Genomic DNA, 17,708 nt, shown 5'->3' with positions numbered 1-17,708 from the left:
GTGATATCATGTGCCCCAGCTCTGCTTGCTTGATGCATATGTTGAGAGTCTGTTAGATGGCTTTTTTCTTTTGTATTGCTATATGCAGTCTGTAGCTGTAAGTGTCTGGTTCTAAACTTCACAATTGACCGGTAAGTTCGGTAAACTGATTGATTTATATGAAGCTCTAACATACATAAATACTAGCTGTCTCTTCAGTAGCAAGAGAGCAAATTGGGCACAACTAGAGCAAAAGCAGTGCAGGCTTAGCTTTATTTGAAATTGCATAGGGCCGAGCCAGTACATAATAGAATAGAATAGAAGATAAGCAAAGGGTTATTACTCGTTGAGGAAGAACATAACATAGTGGTATAACTTCATTTTGCTTGATAGAGAATGTAAATAAACGAAAATGGTATAATAATAAAAATAAAGTGACAATTATATGCAAATAATATTGGATTTTTTACAAAAGTTATAGGGCTAAAATAGTAAAATAAAAAATATTTATTAATTCTCACTTAATGAAAGGACTTAAACAACCAATAGGAGGCCATATTTGCTCTTCTTAGTGGGCCGGCCCACAATGAATAATAAATTATTTATTTAATTTTGAATTTTATAGTGGGCCGGACTTGGAAGTCTCGAGCCCGACGATAAATATTTAATTCGGGCTCCGCTCCAGACAATAAATATTACTTGGGTCAATTGGGTCAGGTAAAATTATGTACTTTGATTTTTTTTATGTGTCAATTTAAATTATTTATTATTTTTAATTATATTTTATAATTATATTTTTAAGTTAATTTAATCTTTAATTTTAATGTATAAAAAAATAAAGTAAGATGAGTCAATTTAACTTTATTTTTTTTATATCAAAATATAAAATTTAAATTGATTTAAAAATATAGATATATGAATATAATCAAAATAACAAAAAACTAAGTTATACAAAAATATGAAATGTTTTTGATATGAAACGAAAACGTACAAATAGATATTGTTTTAAAAAATAAAATTAAATAAGATTTGAAACATGAATAAGAAACGTTTTGAAAATGAAAAAAATGATTCTTTCATTTGTCATATGAAATAAAATTTAAAATATATAAAGTTAAATTAATTAAAAAAATTAGTATAATAAAACAACAAAAAATTTAAATAATTATAAAAAATAAAAATTTGACCAAATTTTTATATCAACATATTATTATTTACAAAATATCATTAAGTTTTGGATAAATTATATGAAACCTTTTCTGCATTTAGGGTCATGGCTGATTGTAATATTTTAAAAGTGTAAGGAAATTTTTTTATGTAATTAAAAGTACATAAATAAATTACACATGATATCAAGTGTAAAAATTTTATAATTTTTTTTAATTAAAATATCTTAAAGAAAAGTGTCTTTATCCAAATAGGCATCCAAATAATGCCATCAATAATACAGCTCTATTATTCGAGTCTGGTCTGTCCAATCTGTATCACCACAGCCCTTGTCGGCTTCCTGCCTCAAACATTTAGCTAAAAGTCAAGGTGCATATGATTATCTTCATCCGCGTTCCCCAACACGTGTCTACCTCTCATTCGTTAGTCCACGCTAGTGGAAATCGCCAGGAAGCCGCCATTTTCCCGCACCCCCATACCCTCTCCACGTGTCCCGCCACACCCGCCGGAGCATTGAAACTGAGCCACCGCTGTCCGCCACGTGTCCACCTAAGCTTTTCATTTTTCAACAACGTTGCTCTCTCTCTCTCTCTCTTTCTCTCTCTCCTCGATATATATATATATATATATAGCCGCTAACGTCCATTCCGAATGTGATCCAAATCCAAAATCTCCGTAAGAGATTCAGAAAAAGTTGTAATTTATCTCTGTTTGTTTTCTCCTTTTGTAGATTCGAAATCATTCAAATTTCAAAGCCTGCAATTCTTCGTTTTGTTCGTTTGTCAATGATCGGTAGATCCGATGTGTCATCTCGCCGGATTTTAACTCTTCCGGCGGTTCGTCCCTGCGAAGCCGTTTCCCCGGCGACTCTCCTCGATTCTTTGATCGTCTTATCATCGAATATATGCGATTACAAATCGAGTCTGTTCGTCACCAATGCTCAAAACGCGCGACAAACGATTCGATTGGTCGCCGTTCTGTCCATGTACCTTCGAGAAGTCGAAGAAACCGAGTCGAATCTGGATGATTCCATTGTTCTAAGCTTGTCGGAGCTTCATTTCATCTTGCAGAAGCTTCGGTTCCTGTTGGAAGATTGCTCGCGCGACGCCGCGAGGATGTGGATGCTGCTGAAATGCGAGCGGGTGGCGAGCCTGTTTCACGTGCTGCTGCGAACCGTGGCGACGGCTCTCGATGTTTTTCCTATGAAATCCATTCAAGTTTCGATGGAAGCTAGGGAATCGGTTCAGATGGCGATGAAACAGGCCCGGAAATCAGGTTTTGAGGTCAATCCAGTTGACAGATTGGCTTTTCAAGATGTGATTTCGATTTTGAGCCAATTTGAGAACGGGATTGAGCCTGAACGGAGTCATCTGACGCGTGTTCTTGATCATTTGGGCATTCGAAGCTGGGGTGAATGCAACAGAGAGATCAAGTTCTTGGACTCTGAATTAGGGTTCGAATACTTGAGCTTGGAGAAGAAAGATTTGGCTCTTTTGAGTAGTCTAATTGGGTTCTTGAGCTACTGTCGTGGTGTGGTTTTTGATGCTGTGGACAATATAGCCAGTCATAGATCCAATAGCAGATCTGGCAGTGAAGTGATTAGGCACCTGAATGCTGATGATTTTCGGTGCCCAATCTCTCTTGAGATCATGAATGATCCGGTAACCCTAGAGACCGGACACACTTATGATCGTTCTTCAATTCTGAAGTGGTTCAGAGCTGGAAATCCCACCTGTCCCAAGACAGGTGAGAAGCTCAAGAGCACAGATCTGGTCCCAAATTTGGCTGTGAAGCAGCTAATTTTGCAGTACTGTTCTGAAAATGGCATTCCAGTTACTGAGTCTGGTTCTAAGAATAAGGACATCACGAGGACAGTGGATGCAGGCAGTAAAGCTGCTGGTGAGGCCATCAAATTGCTGACCAATTTTCTTGGTAGCAGGCTTGAGAGTGGGAGTGGCCAAGAGAGGAGCAAAGCTGCTTTTGAAATTCGGCTTCTGGCCAAATCAAGCATTTTTAACAGGTCTTGTTTGGTGGAAACTGGTACAATTCCTCATCTCTTGAATCTGTTGCATTCAAGAGATTCATTAATGCAAGAGAATGCAATTGCAGCATTGCTAAACCTTTCCAAGCATTCGAAAAGCAAAAATATTGTAGTTGAGAATGGGGGTGTGGAATCAATCCTGAAGGTTATAAGGGATGGACTCAAGATCGAAGCTCGACAGCACGCTGCAGGTGTGCTGTTTTATCTGGCTTCGGTGGAGGAGTACCGGGTTTTGATAGGGGAAACTCCGGGGGCTATTCCAGCTCTGATGGATCTGCTCAGGGATGGCACTGATAGGGGCAAAAAGAATGCATTGGTTGCAATTTTTGGGCTCATAACGTACCCTGGCAACCACTGGAGAGTTCTTTCAGCTGGATTAGTCCCCTTGCTGGCTGATCTTTTGACATCTTCTGATAGGGAAGATCTCATCACCGATTCTCTAGCTGTTTTAGCAACTATAGCTGAGAAACATGATGGAACAAGCACAATTCTAAGAGCTGGGGCTTTGCCTAAGATTGTGAAGATTCTCAATTCCACAAATTCAAGGGCAGGAAGGGAGTACTGTGTCTCATTACTGCTGGCTTTGTGCATAAATGGTGGGGATGAAGTGGTTCGTGTTTTAGTAAAGAACCCTTGTCTCATGCCTCTGTTGTATGCCCTCGTCACCGAAGGCACAACTCGCGCCAGCAAGAAGGCCAGTTCACTCATTAGACTTCTGCATGAATTCCACGAGAGAACCTCCTCCAGCTTGATGATTCCAAATTTTCCACGGGAACGCCCTGTCCATGTGTGGTAGCATACGGTTCTTCTTACCATCAGTTTCTTGTAAGCATCCATGTGAAGACACAATTTCTGCAGTATCCTGTTTCTCTTTTTGATTTGTGATGACGAAATTAGCTCGGTTTTTTCAAGAAGCTAATTACCTGTGCAGCTTCTGCTTTTTGATGAAGCTTTGTACAAAAATTACAGTTGTATTATGATTCTTTTGTTCTCAATGCAATAACAATAAGAGTGAGATATAGTGTAAAAGTTCCATTGTGCTTGAAACTCTTGTGGATAAGAAAGTCGTTATTCTCTCAATAAAGGCCCCATTTTTATTTCTGAAGTATACATGTTCTTAGGATCAATTCACAACTGTTATAAGGCATTGCCTGTTCTTTGTAGTTATTTTTCTTGAGCTTGATTGATAGTTGTATTTGGAATCTCATGGAACTAGTTACCACTTATCTTTTAGTACAAAAACACATCTGTGTGTTGATTGTTTCATTCATGCTACTAACGATGATGTTTTAAAGTTTAAACAAGAACAATCTTCTCGAGTTAGTCACCAATTTGCGTGGAACAACTGGTTCACCTTGCTGAAATGTCGAGAGCCTTCTCTAGTCTTACCACCACTTCTTCCATGGATGGCCTTTGCTGCTTAAGCCCCGTGCATGACAATGCTAACTTGAGTACAAGTTCAAAAGCTTCAATTGAGTACTCCCCGTTGAGCTTTGGATCAGCAAAATCTGTTATTTTCCCACCCCTAGTGAGAACTTTTGCCTGAACCCAGAAATGCATGAAAGAAGTTACAATCAGTTGTTTTAGGTCAAGTAATTGAACATGGAAATACAGCTGATAGGTAGTTTGTCCTCACCATTTTATCTATAGACATTGGTTTGCTCAGATCCAAATTAATTACCCTCTGCCCTGATAGAAGTTGTAGAAGTACTATCCCAAAACTGTAAACGTCACCGGAAGAATTAACTCGCCGGTTCTTTTGGTACTCAGGATCCACATAACCGAATGTTCCTCTCACTTCTGAGCTCACAAAAGATTGTCCCATGTTCATAACTTTAGACAAGCCAAAGTCTGATAGTTTCGCTTCAAAGTTCGTGCATAGAAGAATGTTTGTTGGCTGCCAAAAGTCAATAGACAAAAGTAAAGAAAACGAAATCATATACTCGGAACATTCAAGTGTTAAATGAGGAAAAGAAGTGAAGATCCCACAATACTAAGCCTGCCTTAATATCTCTGTGTACAATGCACCCATCGGGATAAGTGTGGAGAAACCAGAGACCCCTAGCGCAGTCGATTGCAATCTGAAGTCTTCTTCTCCAGGACAGTTTTTTCTCTTTACCTGCTTTTTTGTGACTTCGTCAATTGACTCTCCACGAACAAAACAATAAAATGAAAAATTAGAAGCATCAATAAATGGATAGTAGGTTACCAAATAGCCACTCTGAGAGGTTCCCATTATGACAGAGCTCAAAAACAAGAAAACACTCGTCTTGTCCCTCACAATGTCCCAACAGAGTTACAAGGTTTGGATGTCTGACATGTGATAAGCTTGTAACTTCTCTTACAAATGTCTCCATATGTCCATCATCATCAAGTATGTGCTTAACTGCAATGTGCTGCCCATTTGATAGAATGCCCTTGTACACCTTTCCTAGTATAGGAGGACAGCATTACATCAAAACCCGACTTGGATAAAACAGAGTTCCTCAGTTTATGTTACTTCAGCATGAAATTTCATACATCTAACATGCTTCTGTGTGTGGATAAGGTTTTTATTAGTGTTGCTATGAATAATTTAGCTCGACGATGAACCTCACACCCATTCTCCTAACATGGTTTTCACTATTATCAAATACTTGTAAAAATAAGCAAGGTTTATGCCTTGGTGGTTCTTTACTCAACTGACGTGAATGCAATATATACTGATACTTAATGCCATGTTCTTGCATTTTATCTTTTTTATCTTCCCTGTGAAGTGAGACAAAGAAACCTTCTGAAACTGGAAAACTAAAACATAAGCAGATACAAAACAATGAGCAGAAGGATGAGAATCTGGATGACCTTCATTCATTAAGTTAATAGTGCTATACTCGAGGACTAAACAAAATATTCTAGATAACAATGAGCAGAAAGGATTCAGCACCACCAAGTCATCTCACCTTTCTGCTCTTTGTTATGCAGAACTAGAAATAAAAAGCCAACTTTTCATACTAGTTGTGTTTGTTTCTGAAGTTCAATTGGCATATCTTGTCTTTCTTTTTATGAGCGCCAGGTTCGGTTATCAATGCCATAAGAACAAGCAGCATGATAGTCATCTTCGTGTATTAGTAAGTACTTACCAGCTATCCCTTGGCCAATGAAGTTTGATACACTGAGATTGTTTGTTGCAGAATAAACTTCCTTAATTGTCATCTGCTGGGAATTGGAATCCTTGGATGCCAAATAATTTGAAGCTGTTGAGCAGAACAAGGAGGAGAAATTTCACATCTCTAGTTGTTTCTTTATGCTGTATTCAATTGTTTGAATTTCTACAATTTTTAAGGTAAGGTGCGTACTTGCTTTTTCTCTGAGGAAATCAGGTTTGATTGATCTCCTAAACAAAATCCATGATGCAATACCCACTAAAATTATAATCCCCACAAGCCCTCCGATTATAATCCCCAGACCTGAAATCATAAATCGAACAAAAAGATGAAAGAGCCCGATTGAAGTTTATGAGTCGGATGTTAGTCTAACAATAGATCCTTGATGATTTGACTCCGGTTTGTTAGGTTACCTTTTTTGTTCTTTTTAACTTCACCCCCTTTGTCATCTGCAGGTGAAACAAGATTGGCAACAATCAAGCAAGACTGTTAAACTGAGATGAGGCGAGGCATCAAACATTGACAGAAAAGAGGAAAGAACCGAATTGAAATACGTGAAATCCTGTTTCACTCACCAATTGGATGGCTTTGCTCTCCAAGGCATTTGTAAAGCGCTCGGATCCACTTTTCCTCATCAATCCTACTGCTTGTCAGGGACACTAGCACTGCAAACTGGCAAATGTCATCTTCAACTACATTTAGATCTCTGCTATTTCCTGACGGGGCGCCCAGTTCATCCCAGCTCCTCAAGCAGGCTCTGCAGGTCTTATCTGATTCATTTTCAGAACCCAAAAGCCTGCAATATTGTCCCAGAGTTGTCAACTGATTCCCTAACTTATTCTCAACATCTATAACAGAGTAGTCAGAGCATCCACCAGCTCCCCAGCTCAGCTTCTCAATACCACAGTCTGAAGCATTTTGCTTATGACTCTCCATTGAAGCCAAGCAGCCTGCTTGCTCTGTCGAATTCAAGAATATTTGCCCGGTTTGGTTGGCGCGCTGCCCCAATGCACGCAAGTACCCATCAAAAACAGATCGACAGCAGCTGTCTTGAAGAAATCCACCCCAGTTGCCTTGTGTGCAATCCGAGCCATTCCCAGACAAGGGAAGCTGAATATCAAGGACACAATCACTAGCAGGCGTCTGAGCAAAAACCAAGTGAACGGTGGCAAATAAGGTAAGAATTGACACAACAGAGGAAGATTTTCGATGCATAGTCCTATGGAAATTCATCAGAGGCATAGCCATGGAAGGCTGATTTTGCAGATAAATCAATCAAAGAGATAACAGAAGTCAAGAGCACCATGAATCTTCCGTCCTTGAGATCATGTATGCACAGATAATAGGACACTGCATTATGTAAAGTACAGCTTTCTATGAAAGAAAGAAGAGTCAGGCTGGCAAATTCGGCCCTTTCAAGAGTGAATGTCTACGGAGAGGAAGGTGTCTTTGTTGGATACTTAATTTATATCTAAGCAAAAACAGCTGACAAGAGACATGCGTCGCCAGGTATTGAGAGCTCCTCACCTTGCAAAAGTCGAGAGATTGTCATTTTTGTTCGTAGCCTTCTCTTTGTTTTTGTCTTTCAACTGAAAATCTATTATGGACCCTTTATTTTACTCTTTAATCTAGATCACAGGAGATTATGCATGGAGCTTCTTCTGTATCTTTTGTGCCCTTTTTTGTATTTTTTTTAAATCTTATTGTATGAACTTGAGAGGCATACATAAGGGAAATTTTTAAAAATACTATAAAATTTTAAACTATTTAAAACAAAATTATACTTTTCAAACAACTTAACAAACTACTACAAATCATTCGCATGGGGTTCCAACATAGAAATCAATAGAACTCGTTCATAGAAATCAATAAAACTCGTTATTGGCACTAGCGACATGAAGTCTCCTTTACTTGACCAAACTTTATTCACTTGCCCAATGTGTTGTCTCTAAATAATCTCTATACTTATAAATTTTTTTGACTATTTTGAACTTACTACTCTTAGTACGAGTCAAGATCTGCCGTCTCATTCCCAAGTCCCCTTGGTTGTCTCTCCAATTAAATTAAGTCACCTCACGAAATTAATATACAGTGATGTGTATTAATAGTGTCAAAAAATTCAACGTTTTTCTTCCAAAATTCATTATGCAATTAACAGGAAAAAAATCAATCTCTTCCAAATGAAGAGATGGGTTTTTTAAAAAAATTTATAAATTTTTAAATAGTTTAAAAATTTATAGTATTTTTTTTTAAAAAAAATCTCCATACATAATAAAGGCAAATGGCTAGAAGAAGTGAGAAGTTGATTGGCAGTCTTCACCATTGCTTTGAACAAGTCCTTTTGATTCTGTGGAAGAAGAGACAACTGCCGGCCAGTTTCTAGTTTTGTTTTCGGCTCCCCTAAGCAGAAAGCCAAAAATAGGACCTGTATGCTTGTTGTTTGGACCCTTGCCTCAACCAAGTCATTAAAGACACTAATAACAATTGCTTTAGCATAATTAGTGGGATTAATTTTTCGTGATTAAAGATTACATGTTTGTGACATAAATTAAAATTGCATATAAGAATGACTCTTTTTTTTTATTATTATTTCTGAATAATGAAAAATGGCATCAATTGAACTTTACGGTTTTCTTATTATTTTGCAATTAACACGTTACAAATTTAACGTCGTAAAGTAGTGTTTAAAATACTTCAAATCCACGAGAACCTGCCCATCCTTAATTGAGACAGGGCCAAGAGTTGTTTAACTAATGTTGAGTTGGTTTTGAAGAATTCTCAATTAAGTTTCAATCAGAGTCAAGACGAATATGGTATTTAATATTTTTGTCTTATTCGTCTCTATACATATATGTATGTTATATTTATATAGATTTGGTCATTAGAGCGGGAATGAGGTGAAAATCCCTATATCGAGTATGGGACAAGATATTAGAGTAAGATATGGAGATAGGCAAGGTAAACCCCATTGTGCCTACAAAAACAATTATTCACCAATCTTTCCACAACTAAAAAGTATGTCAAAAGCAAGTTCAAGTGAAGGCCTATTTAGCCCAACCAGGCCCATTATAGCTGGATCAAATGCAAAAGCCAAGTTCAACTGGAGGCCTATTGAACCCAACCAGGCCCAATATAGCTGGATCAATTGCATGGACTCAAATTAGTCTTCCAAAAATATGATTTAGGGTTATAAGTTCATAGTTTTATATTTTTTGAAATTGTAAAAAATGGAAATAGAGGTGACGAGGGACACAACGTGTTATTATCTTCTTAGTTGAAAGAATCTATATTTTTGTTTATGTTCTTTCATATTTTTTTTCTATAGTTATTTAAATTTTTTATTATTTCAATTATATATCGAGATCTATATTTTTAAGTCAATTTAATTCATGTATTTTGACTTTTTTTTTCATGTGACAATCTAAACTTTTCGTTGTTTTGATTACACCCTCTACTTGTATTTTTTGAGTCAATTTAATATATATATTTTGATGTATAAAAAAAAAAAATTAAATTATTAACACTTGGTTGATTATGTCCAAAGAATCATCATATATCCTCTTTGGAAGACAAATTTGAAGATAATACAAGAATGAAAAAAAATTGTTGGTAGCAATGTTTTCAACTTGATAAATGAGTCAAAGTTCTTGCATAAAGTGTTGATTCATTTCATTTTATCTTTTTTTTGTTTTCTTTACACGTCAAAGTACATGGAGTTAAATTGACTAAAAATTCATGTATATGGATATAATCAAAACAACGAAAAGTTTGACTTGCCACACACAAAAAAAAAGACAAAATATTGAGTTAAATTGATTTAAAAATATAAATATATAGGTGTAATCAGAATAACGAAAAATCCTATTAACTATACTAAAAAAACATAAAAGTATAAGGACAAAAATATAAGTTTGGCCTCTAAAAGAGTAAGTATAGTGACCATCTAAGAACACTACTTACGAGTAATATATTATGTATCGGCAACAAAAAATATTAATAAGTAAGTGCGTTCGCAAATTCTCAAATAACTAGGCTTAAAAATCGATTTGATAATAGGATTGAGTTGACTTAATTTAGGTTTTCTTGTAATTTAATTCAATTATATTTCTATTTCTTTGTGCTAAGTTGAGATTGAATCACAACTGTGAACTCGACCCACCCCCATTGTTTGCTTCAATTTTCAGACAAATTGCTGTTGCTTGAAGAAACAACAAACAGCAGCAACAATGGCGTGGGGCTCTTTCTTTTTTTAATGTTTTGTTTGATTTTTTTCAATAACTTGTGGCTAAATAAATGTTATATATCTTAATATTTTGATGTGTCGTGCCATTTTAATATAATTGCATAGATTTTGAAATTTTAACCGAACTTGATTAAAATATAATCTCAACACTGATGTTGTGTGAGAGTTTAATTAAAAAGGAGAGGAAAAACAACACATTTTATAAGCTTTCCTAAACACTTACATAAGAGATAAGAATATGATATAGTATAATAAAATAACTAAATTTAGTCGGGTTGGGTTAGATTGGTAGTACTTTGCGGTTTAATCAATTTTATTCTTAAATTTCTATTTATACAAACATACTTTCAAAAAAAATTATTCATTAAAAGTGATGAGATCGATGTTAAATAAAATGGCGAGCTAGTCATTTTCTTTTTATGTTATAGGAAAAAGAATTATTCACCATCAAGATGAGTAAAAACCTCTTAAATAGTTGGAGAGGATAAAAAAAGGTTAAAAAGTTATATATCACATGATTAAAATGTCACATTTTTTGTGCTCGCAAAATCTAGCATGGTGAGTAATATTGTTTATTTTGATCCATTCTACCTCGTAGCGTCTTGAAACAATGATAAGTTTAAGTTATTATATGAAAAATTTATCAAAGTATAAAATTTAAATTAATTTGAAAATGTATGTTTAAAGTATAATCAAAATAAATAAAAATATAAATATTCACATGAAAAAAATTAAAAAATATAAATATAGATTTGGCCAACGGATGTAATAAATAATCAAATTAGGTATATATATGGTAAGTAATTAAATAGAAAGGAAGAAATTGCTAACGAGTTGTCTAAGTTGTTTTTGATGTGATTATATAATATTTATATGAAAATAAATTTGGGTACGGCTGTATAATTGATTATTTAATAATATTTTTGAATAAAAATATTAAAAAAGTATTATTAAAATTTAAAAAAGTTTAACCAAATTTGTCAACAAAAAGGACATTTATTTAAATAATAGAATAGATTAATATTTAAATCAAAATTTTAATTACTTTATGTCTGATAAAGGAGGAAGCGTGTCACGTGGAACTTAAAAAAATCATAAAGAATCTCCCTGGCAAGAGCAAGAAGCAAACTCGCCTCTAGAAATACGACGTCGTAATGCCAGGATCCTACCACCATCGCCGGCCAATAGAAGGTCAAACAAATCAGCTCTATCCCGAGCCGACCGATCTCCGGCGATAAAGAGGGAAAATCTCCGAGAAATGGGCTTCACGGGCGCCGGAGGCGGCGGCGCAACCGTCGTCGGCGGGGAATCGGAATCATCGTCTCTGCTCAACAGCCAAAACAGTCAATCCAATGCGCCGAAGGACTCTTTCCATTTGGCCTACGCAATCTACTTCACTCTCGGCGCTGGCTATCTTCTTCCCTGGAACGCCTTCATCACCGCCGTCGACTACTTCTCGTACCTCTACCCGGACTCCTCGGTCGATCGCGTCTTCGCCGTCGCCTACATGCTCGTTGGCCTCGTCTGCCTCCTCTTCATCGTCGCCTACGCCCACAGATCTCACTCCCACGTCCGGATCAACATAGGGCTCGCTCTCTTCGTCGTGTCTTTGGTCGTCGTTCCGATCACCGACGTCGCCTATGTCAAGGGCCGGACGGGGCTATACGGCGGATACTACGTAACGGTGGCCGCCGTCGCGCTTTCCGGCATTGCCGATGGATTGGTCCAGGGGGGCGTGATTGGTGCCGCCGGCGAGATGCCGGACAGGTATATGCAGGCTGTTGTCGCCGGCACTGCTGCTTCAGGTACTGTTATTTTCGACAGTGGTGGTAACTGGGAGCATTTCTGGTGGTCTGAATTACTTGGTCTTAAGTTTATATTTGCATTGTGAAAATTCAGACTATAAATATGGGCAAAATTATTGCTGGATCTTCTTATGCTCTGCTCTTATCCTTTGGCTCCTAACTACCTCCTCTACTTGACAAGAGTAGCACCATACCAAGCATTTATCACACTATGTGAAAAATGCTAGAAAGTCCGACGAGTTTACCGACACCGAAAGGGGGCAAAAAAATAATTTTGCCCCACGCCCTGTTCTCTCCCTCCCCCTCCCATGGATTCCCCCTGTTTTGTGCGTCTCCCTGCCATGGCCGCCGCCGCACCTTGTTGCCGTCGCCTCTTTGCCATCGCCGCCTCGCCTCGTCGATAGTTGCTGTATCAACTGTCGGCGAGGCGAGGCGACGATGACAGAGAGGCGAGGCGAGGCGCGGCGGCAGCCATGGCAGGGGAGACGCACAGAGCGGGGGGCAGGGGCCCGCTTTGCAAATTTGCAAAGTGGGCAGGGACAAAATTGTCTTTTTGCTCCCTTTCTGTGAGCCACTCGATAGGCCCGTTGGTGTAGAACTACTCAATGGGGAGAGCTGCCGTTATGATAGATATGCATTTCCACATTTATTGCAGGATTAATGAGTATCTTTTTTTTTTTTTTCTGTAAATGATTAATGAATCTCGAAGTCTCAAAAGAAAATAAATAACAAAATTCTGGAGAATAAATTTGGAATCATAAAGACGAAGCAGCTTTAGCTTTCAAGTAGAGTGCTGTTCTCCCTTGTAATCCGTGTATTTCCCTATGGGTAAATTTTGTCAGCCAGGTTTTAACTTAAAGTAGCCCGGGCAACAAGCAAAATGACAGTTATGGGTGAAAGGGACATAGCATTTGTTAGCAGAAGCTGGAGTCATTTAACTTTTTCGTCCTTGCTACAATCATCCAAATCTTGTTGGTGGCATATGTTTTTGGGGTTTAAAATTGTGTTTTGTTGGTTTAGTTCGATATATAAACACAATATAGTATTAATACATATACTAACTTAAACACTTTGATATGGAAATATGAAAGTGCATCTCACTATTTTATTTTTATTTTTTGATAAGCACATCTCATGATATGTTTATATGCATTACAAAGACAAAAACAAAAATAAAATAAAAAATCTTTAATATCAACCTATTGAGCTGATAACCACGGGGAAGGATTAAGTACATTGTGTGGGTAAAATAGGTAAAATAAATTTTTTTATCAACAAAGCTAAGCCCAAGACCATGTAGATTGTTTAAGTTAATATCCACAAGTCCATCAACATCCAGTTGGAAAAATAAAATAAAATGTCTTCCAAATGACAATTTACCTTTTTATATGAAGATTTGGGTTGTAGATCAAGAAACTTGAGGTTATGTTCGAAGATTAGTGCTTTAAAGTTGTATATTTCATATTCATTCCCCTTCCCCTTGATCAGGCTACCACCTAAGACAGAGGTGAACTTCAGACTAAGGTAATTGGTTTCCTCAAAATAAAGGAGAAAATTGGTTTGAAAAATTGATATAAGCTATTGTCGGGAGAAAAGGAGTGTTTTTTCAAGTTTATTAGGTTTATCCAAATTATTGTTTCATCCTTCAGATTGTTGGTTGTTTTTTCGGTTAGTCTGATCTGGTAGTGGACTGAGTGGTCCTTATCTTCTTTGTTTGGTTTCAGTTTCAGATTAGGTGCTAAAAAGTGGTTCCTATTTTTGAGGAAGTGGGTAGTTTATCTCCAAAACTGTATATGTATTGAGCCCTACTTTGCTGAGAAATATACGATTTTCCTTGCCTATGTTTTAACAGCTATTTAAGTTATGAACAACACAGTCATTATGAATGTCATAATCATGGTTACCGGGAACATGGTGCATTCTGGGTCATGGTGTGGGAATAGGTATGGAATATGTTAGTATGCTAATTTTGTGGTACGAAGAGGGTTGGCTTAATTAGTTCATTGTTTTGGGTTGTAGTCTGTTCTATGGTTGTACTTGAGTCGAAATTAGTTCTATGATTCTAAAAATTGTTTTTTCTGTGTTGTTTAGAATTCTTTTCTATGTTTTTGTACAACTTTTGGAATGAATAATCCTATGCAAACAAAGTTTGGTTTGAACATAATTCAAAATGCAATAGAATATACAATATACAATAAAGTGAGGTAGCAAGCTTTCTTTTCTCTATTTTTCTTTGAAATTGTTATAACTTTATGTTTCTTTCCTAGTTTTTAACTGTTTTAACTAAACTCATGCACTGCTTGGGATCATCATTCTTAGGGATCCAGATCATGTTCCTCACGAACTTAGGACACAAAAGAACCACAATCTGAAATGTGTGATCAGGTCACGGTTCTAGGGGGGGTAGGAGGGAACCCAGTAACTGGTCATAATGTCAAGGACTTGGCATTATAGCATCGTGCAGGCTCTAAGCTAGTAAGCTTGTGAATTTTATTAGAGCATGTGAAGCGGGCATGACAGATTTGATAGGTGTTTGGGTGTTTGCTGAAGGCTGAAAGGTTGATATTTAACCCATGCATTGAAGCCAACACATCTACACTTGAAGACTAGGAAAGTCCTACCAATATAGACAAGTCTGATTAGAATGAATCAGTGATACCTAACTTGGAAGACTGGTGATGACAAGTATCATTTTGCAAGGATCAAGATGTGGTTAATTGAAATTACTTCAACATGTGGCTAGCAAAGAGTTATACTTCTTACCCCTTTTACTTAAAAAAAAAAAAAAAGAATGTCCATAGAAGATGAGGCTCTCCACTTTGCAAAGGTTGAGGAGTGTTGTTTTTGTCTATAGCCTTACCTTTGTTTTGCAAAGAAGTTGTTTCCACAATTTGAACCAAGACCTTTTAGTCGAAAATGAGTAACCTTACCATTGCTACCAAAGCATGCCCTCACCCATTATGTTTTTATATTCAAGGACATTTGTCACTTTAAGAGGAGAAAAAATGGTTGTCAGTGGAAATTTATTACAATGTATGGTAGTTCCCATAATTTAAGGAGATAGTTTCAAGACATTAGTTAGGGTTCTTATTGTTGTATTGCAGAAGTGTTGTGTGTCTATATGAAATTTTCTGTTCTGAGGATCCATCACCAGTTCAATCAATTAGAGACACGATCTATCTTCGTGTTGCTCTCTATCACTAATGAAGGTGGACTACATCTCATACCGCCAGCAACTGTTACATAAAAGGAAATCACTCATTTTAATTTGTGTTTGATATACTTGCTGGCTTGGGAAAGGCTGAATGTGCTAATGTTTCGTGGAAGTAGTGCCCTATGTTATTATTATGTTACTCTTTTATGCAAGTCTTGCACAGGAAATTTCCAGTAAAAGCAGTTTACCTTTGTATCATGGAGTGCAGGTGTCCTTGTCTCATTCCTAAGGATTTTTACCAAGGCTGTGTATCCGCAAGATCCCCATGGCCTCAGACAGAGTGCAAATCTCTATTTCATTGTCAGCATTGTTGTGATGATCATATGTATTGTTTTCTACAATGTTGCTCATCGATTGCCAGTTATCAAGTACTACCATGATCTGAAGGTTCAAGCAGTAAACGAGGAGAAAGAAGAAAAAGGTGTCCTGACTGGGAAACTATGGAGGTCAACTTTGTGGGACATTGTTGGTAGAGTAAAATGGCTTGGATTTGGGGTCCTCATCATCTACGTTGTGACGTTGTCTATATTTCCCGGTTACATTACTGAAGATGTCCATTCCAAGACTCTCAAGGACTGGTATTCAATCCTCCTCATCACCGGCTACAATGTGTTTGATCTAGTTGGCAAGTCTCTAACTGCAGTGTATCTCCTTGAGAATGCAAAGGTTGCAATCAGTGCATGTTTTGCTAGATTGTTGTTTTTCCCCCTCTTCTTGGGTTGCTTGCATGGTCCTCAATTTTTCCGAACAGAGATTCCTGTAACATTGCTGACTTGTCTTTTGGGCCTTACGAATGGCTATTTGACTAGTGTCTTAATGATTTTGACTCCAAAAACCGTTCAACTGCAACATGCAGAGGTCGCAGGGGTAGTCATGGTGTTGTTCTTGGTCGTTGGCCTGGCAGTTGGTTCGGTTGTGTCTTGGTTTTGGGTCATATGACCCCGTATTGTCCCGGATTTGCATGTTGTCCGAGCTTACATCTGGAATTGCCCTTTGGTTTGACCTACGGACAGTTTACCTTTGTAAACCATGTATTGGTAATTGCCTCTTCCCCATCTGTCTTGTATTCCATAAACTCTGTAAACCTTGTATTGGTAATTAGACTTAACTGTCTTATATTCCATTATACTTGTAAACCTTGCATTGCTAGTTGTCTCTGCCGCTTCCATGTCGAAGCAATTGGTAAAGTTGTCATGTTTCCAAACCAAAACCAACTTGAAAATAGTATATTGGTAGGTTTCATGTTGGAAGATATTGTTACTTTCTGTCTTCTTTTTCTTTTTAAAAGAAAAGGAAAAATGCTTGGATGGAGTTTTTTTCTGCTCTCCTGGAGCCTCTCTCTAATCTTTATGATACTGATAGCTGTGCCTCAGACTATGTTTTCATGCTTGTGTAGCATACTTCTTTAACAGTTACCCTTGTATTGGCAGGTTCGAGTTTTTTCAACTCGTGCACCATCGATGCTTGGGAAAGTGTTGTGTTTTGCACGCTAAGTCGTTCCCTTTGTTTCTTTTCTTTTCTGGCGAAAAAATAGTTTTTACAGCTTGAATAAGTAACTTTCTAATCATAAATGATCAACTTTACTATTGTGGATTGAACAAATGATTGATTGGAGTTTGGCTTTGTTTAGGAATTTGAGCTGTGGGTGGACACTAGCTAGTATTCATTGCCTTATTTGTAAAGTTTGGCAGAACCTTCTCTTCTGAGTTCGTTGTCTATACATTAGCATTGTGAGTTCACTGTCATGGCTTTTATATGAGTAAAAGGTTTTGTTGCTTATGCATGTGTTGGAATTAATGGGTTTTAAATGTGCGAATTGAAAAAGTCTTCAAAACTGAGCACGATTGTTCTGGGGTGTGGATGAGTAGATACGTTTATTCAGATATGAGAGATACATGATAAAAGATACGGACTTTTGTGAAATGGTGCAATCTAGACAATTAGATTGCACACAAATTTGAAATGATGTGATTTGAAGATTTACATTAATCCGAATTAAACAATATCACTTTTCAAGATTGGATATTTGAAAATTATAAATATGACTCCCTTAATTCTATTCTATCCATTCAAAATCAATTCAAGTTAATTTTTTTAGTCAAAATCAAATTTTTGA

At 37.0% G+C, this 17,708-nt stretch overlaps 3 protein-coding genes across 3 annotated transcripts; 2 read left to right on the top strand and 1 right to left on the bottom strand.

Moving 5' to 3' along the window:
- Window positions 1–1,785: 1,785 nt before the first annotated feature.
- On the top strand, window positions 1,786–4,226 carry LOC127789125 (U-box domain-containing protein 19). Its single transcript, XM_052317913.1, has one exon. It carries the CDS (start codon window positions 1,932–1,934, stop codon window positions 3,981–3,983), a length of 2,052 nt encoding a protein of 683 aa, XP_052173873.1. The 5' UTR covers window positions 1,786–1,931; the 3' UTR covers window positions 3,984–4,226.
- Window positions 4,227–4,309: 83 nt separating this feature from the next.
- Window positions 4,310–7,973, bottom strand: LOC127789126 (probable LRR receptor-like serine/threonine-protein kinase At1g67720). The gene is made up of 8 exons (XM_052317914.1): window positions 6,906–7,973; window positions 6,744–6,779; window positions 6,523–6,633; window positions 6,307–6,420; window positions 5,397–5,618; window positions 5,191–5,306; window positions 4,824–5,084; window positions 4,310–4,729 (listed from the first exon to the last, which is right to left on the bottom strand). Exons 1-8 carry the CDS (start codon window positions 7,576–7,578, stop codon window positions 4,538–4,540), a joined length of 1,725 nt encoding a protein of 574 aa, XP_052173874.1. The 5' UTR covers window positions 7,579–7,973; the 3' UTR covers window positions 4,310–4,537.
- A 3,692-nt stretch (window positions 7,974–11,665) lies between these two features.
- LOC127789163 (equilibrative nucleotide transporter 1-like) lies at window positions 11,666–16,916 on the top strand. Its single transcript, XM_052317965.1, has 2 exons — window positions 11,666–12,378; window positions 15,801–16,916. The coding sequence occupies exons 1-2, from the start codon at window positions 11,832–11,834 to the stop codon at window positions 16,529–16,531; spliced, it is 1,278 nt and encodes a 425-aa protein (XP_052173925.1). The 5' UTR covers window positions 11,666–11,831; the 3' UTR covers window positions 16,532–16,916.
- Window positions 16,917–17,708: the final 792 nt, after the last annotated feature.

Source organism: Diospyros lotus, chromosome 13 (assembly GCF_014633365.1).
Source record: "Diospyros lotus cultivar Yz01 chromosome 13, ASM1463336v1, whole genome shotgun sequence".
Classification (NCBI taxonomy): Eukaryota; Viridiplantae; Streptophyta; class Magnoliopsida; order Ericales; family Ebenaceae; genus Diospyros; species Diospyros lotus.
This window is presented reverse-complemented; position numbering and strand designations above follow the sequence as displayed.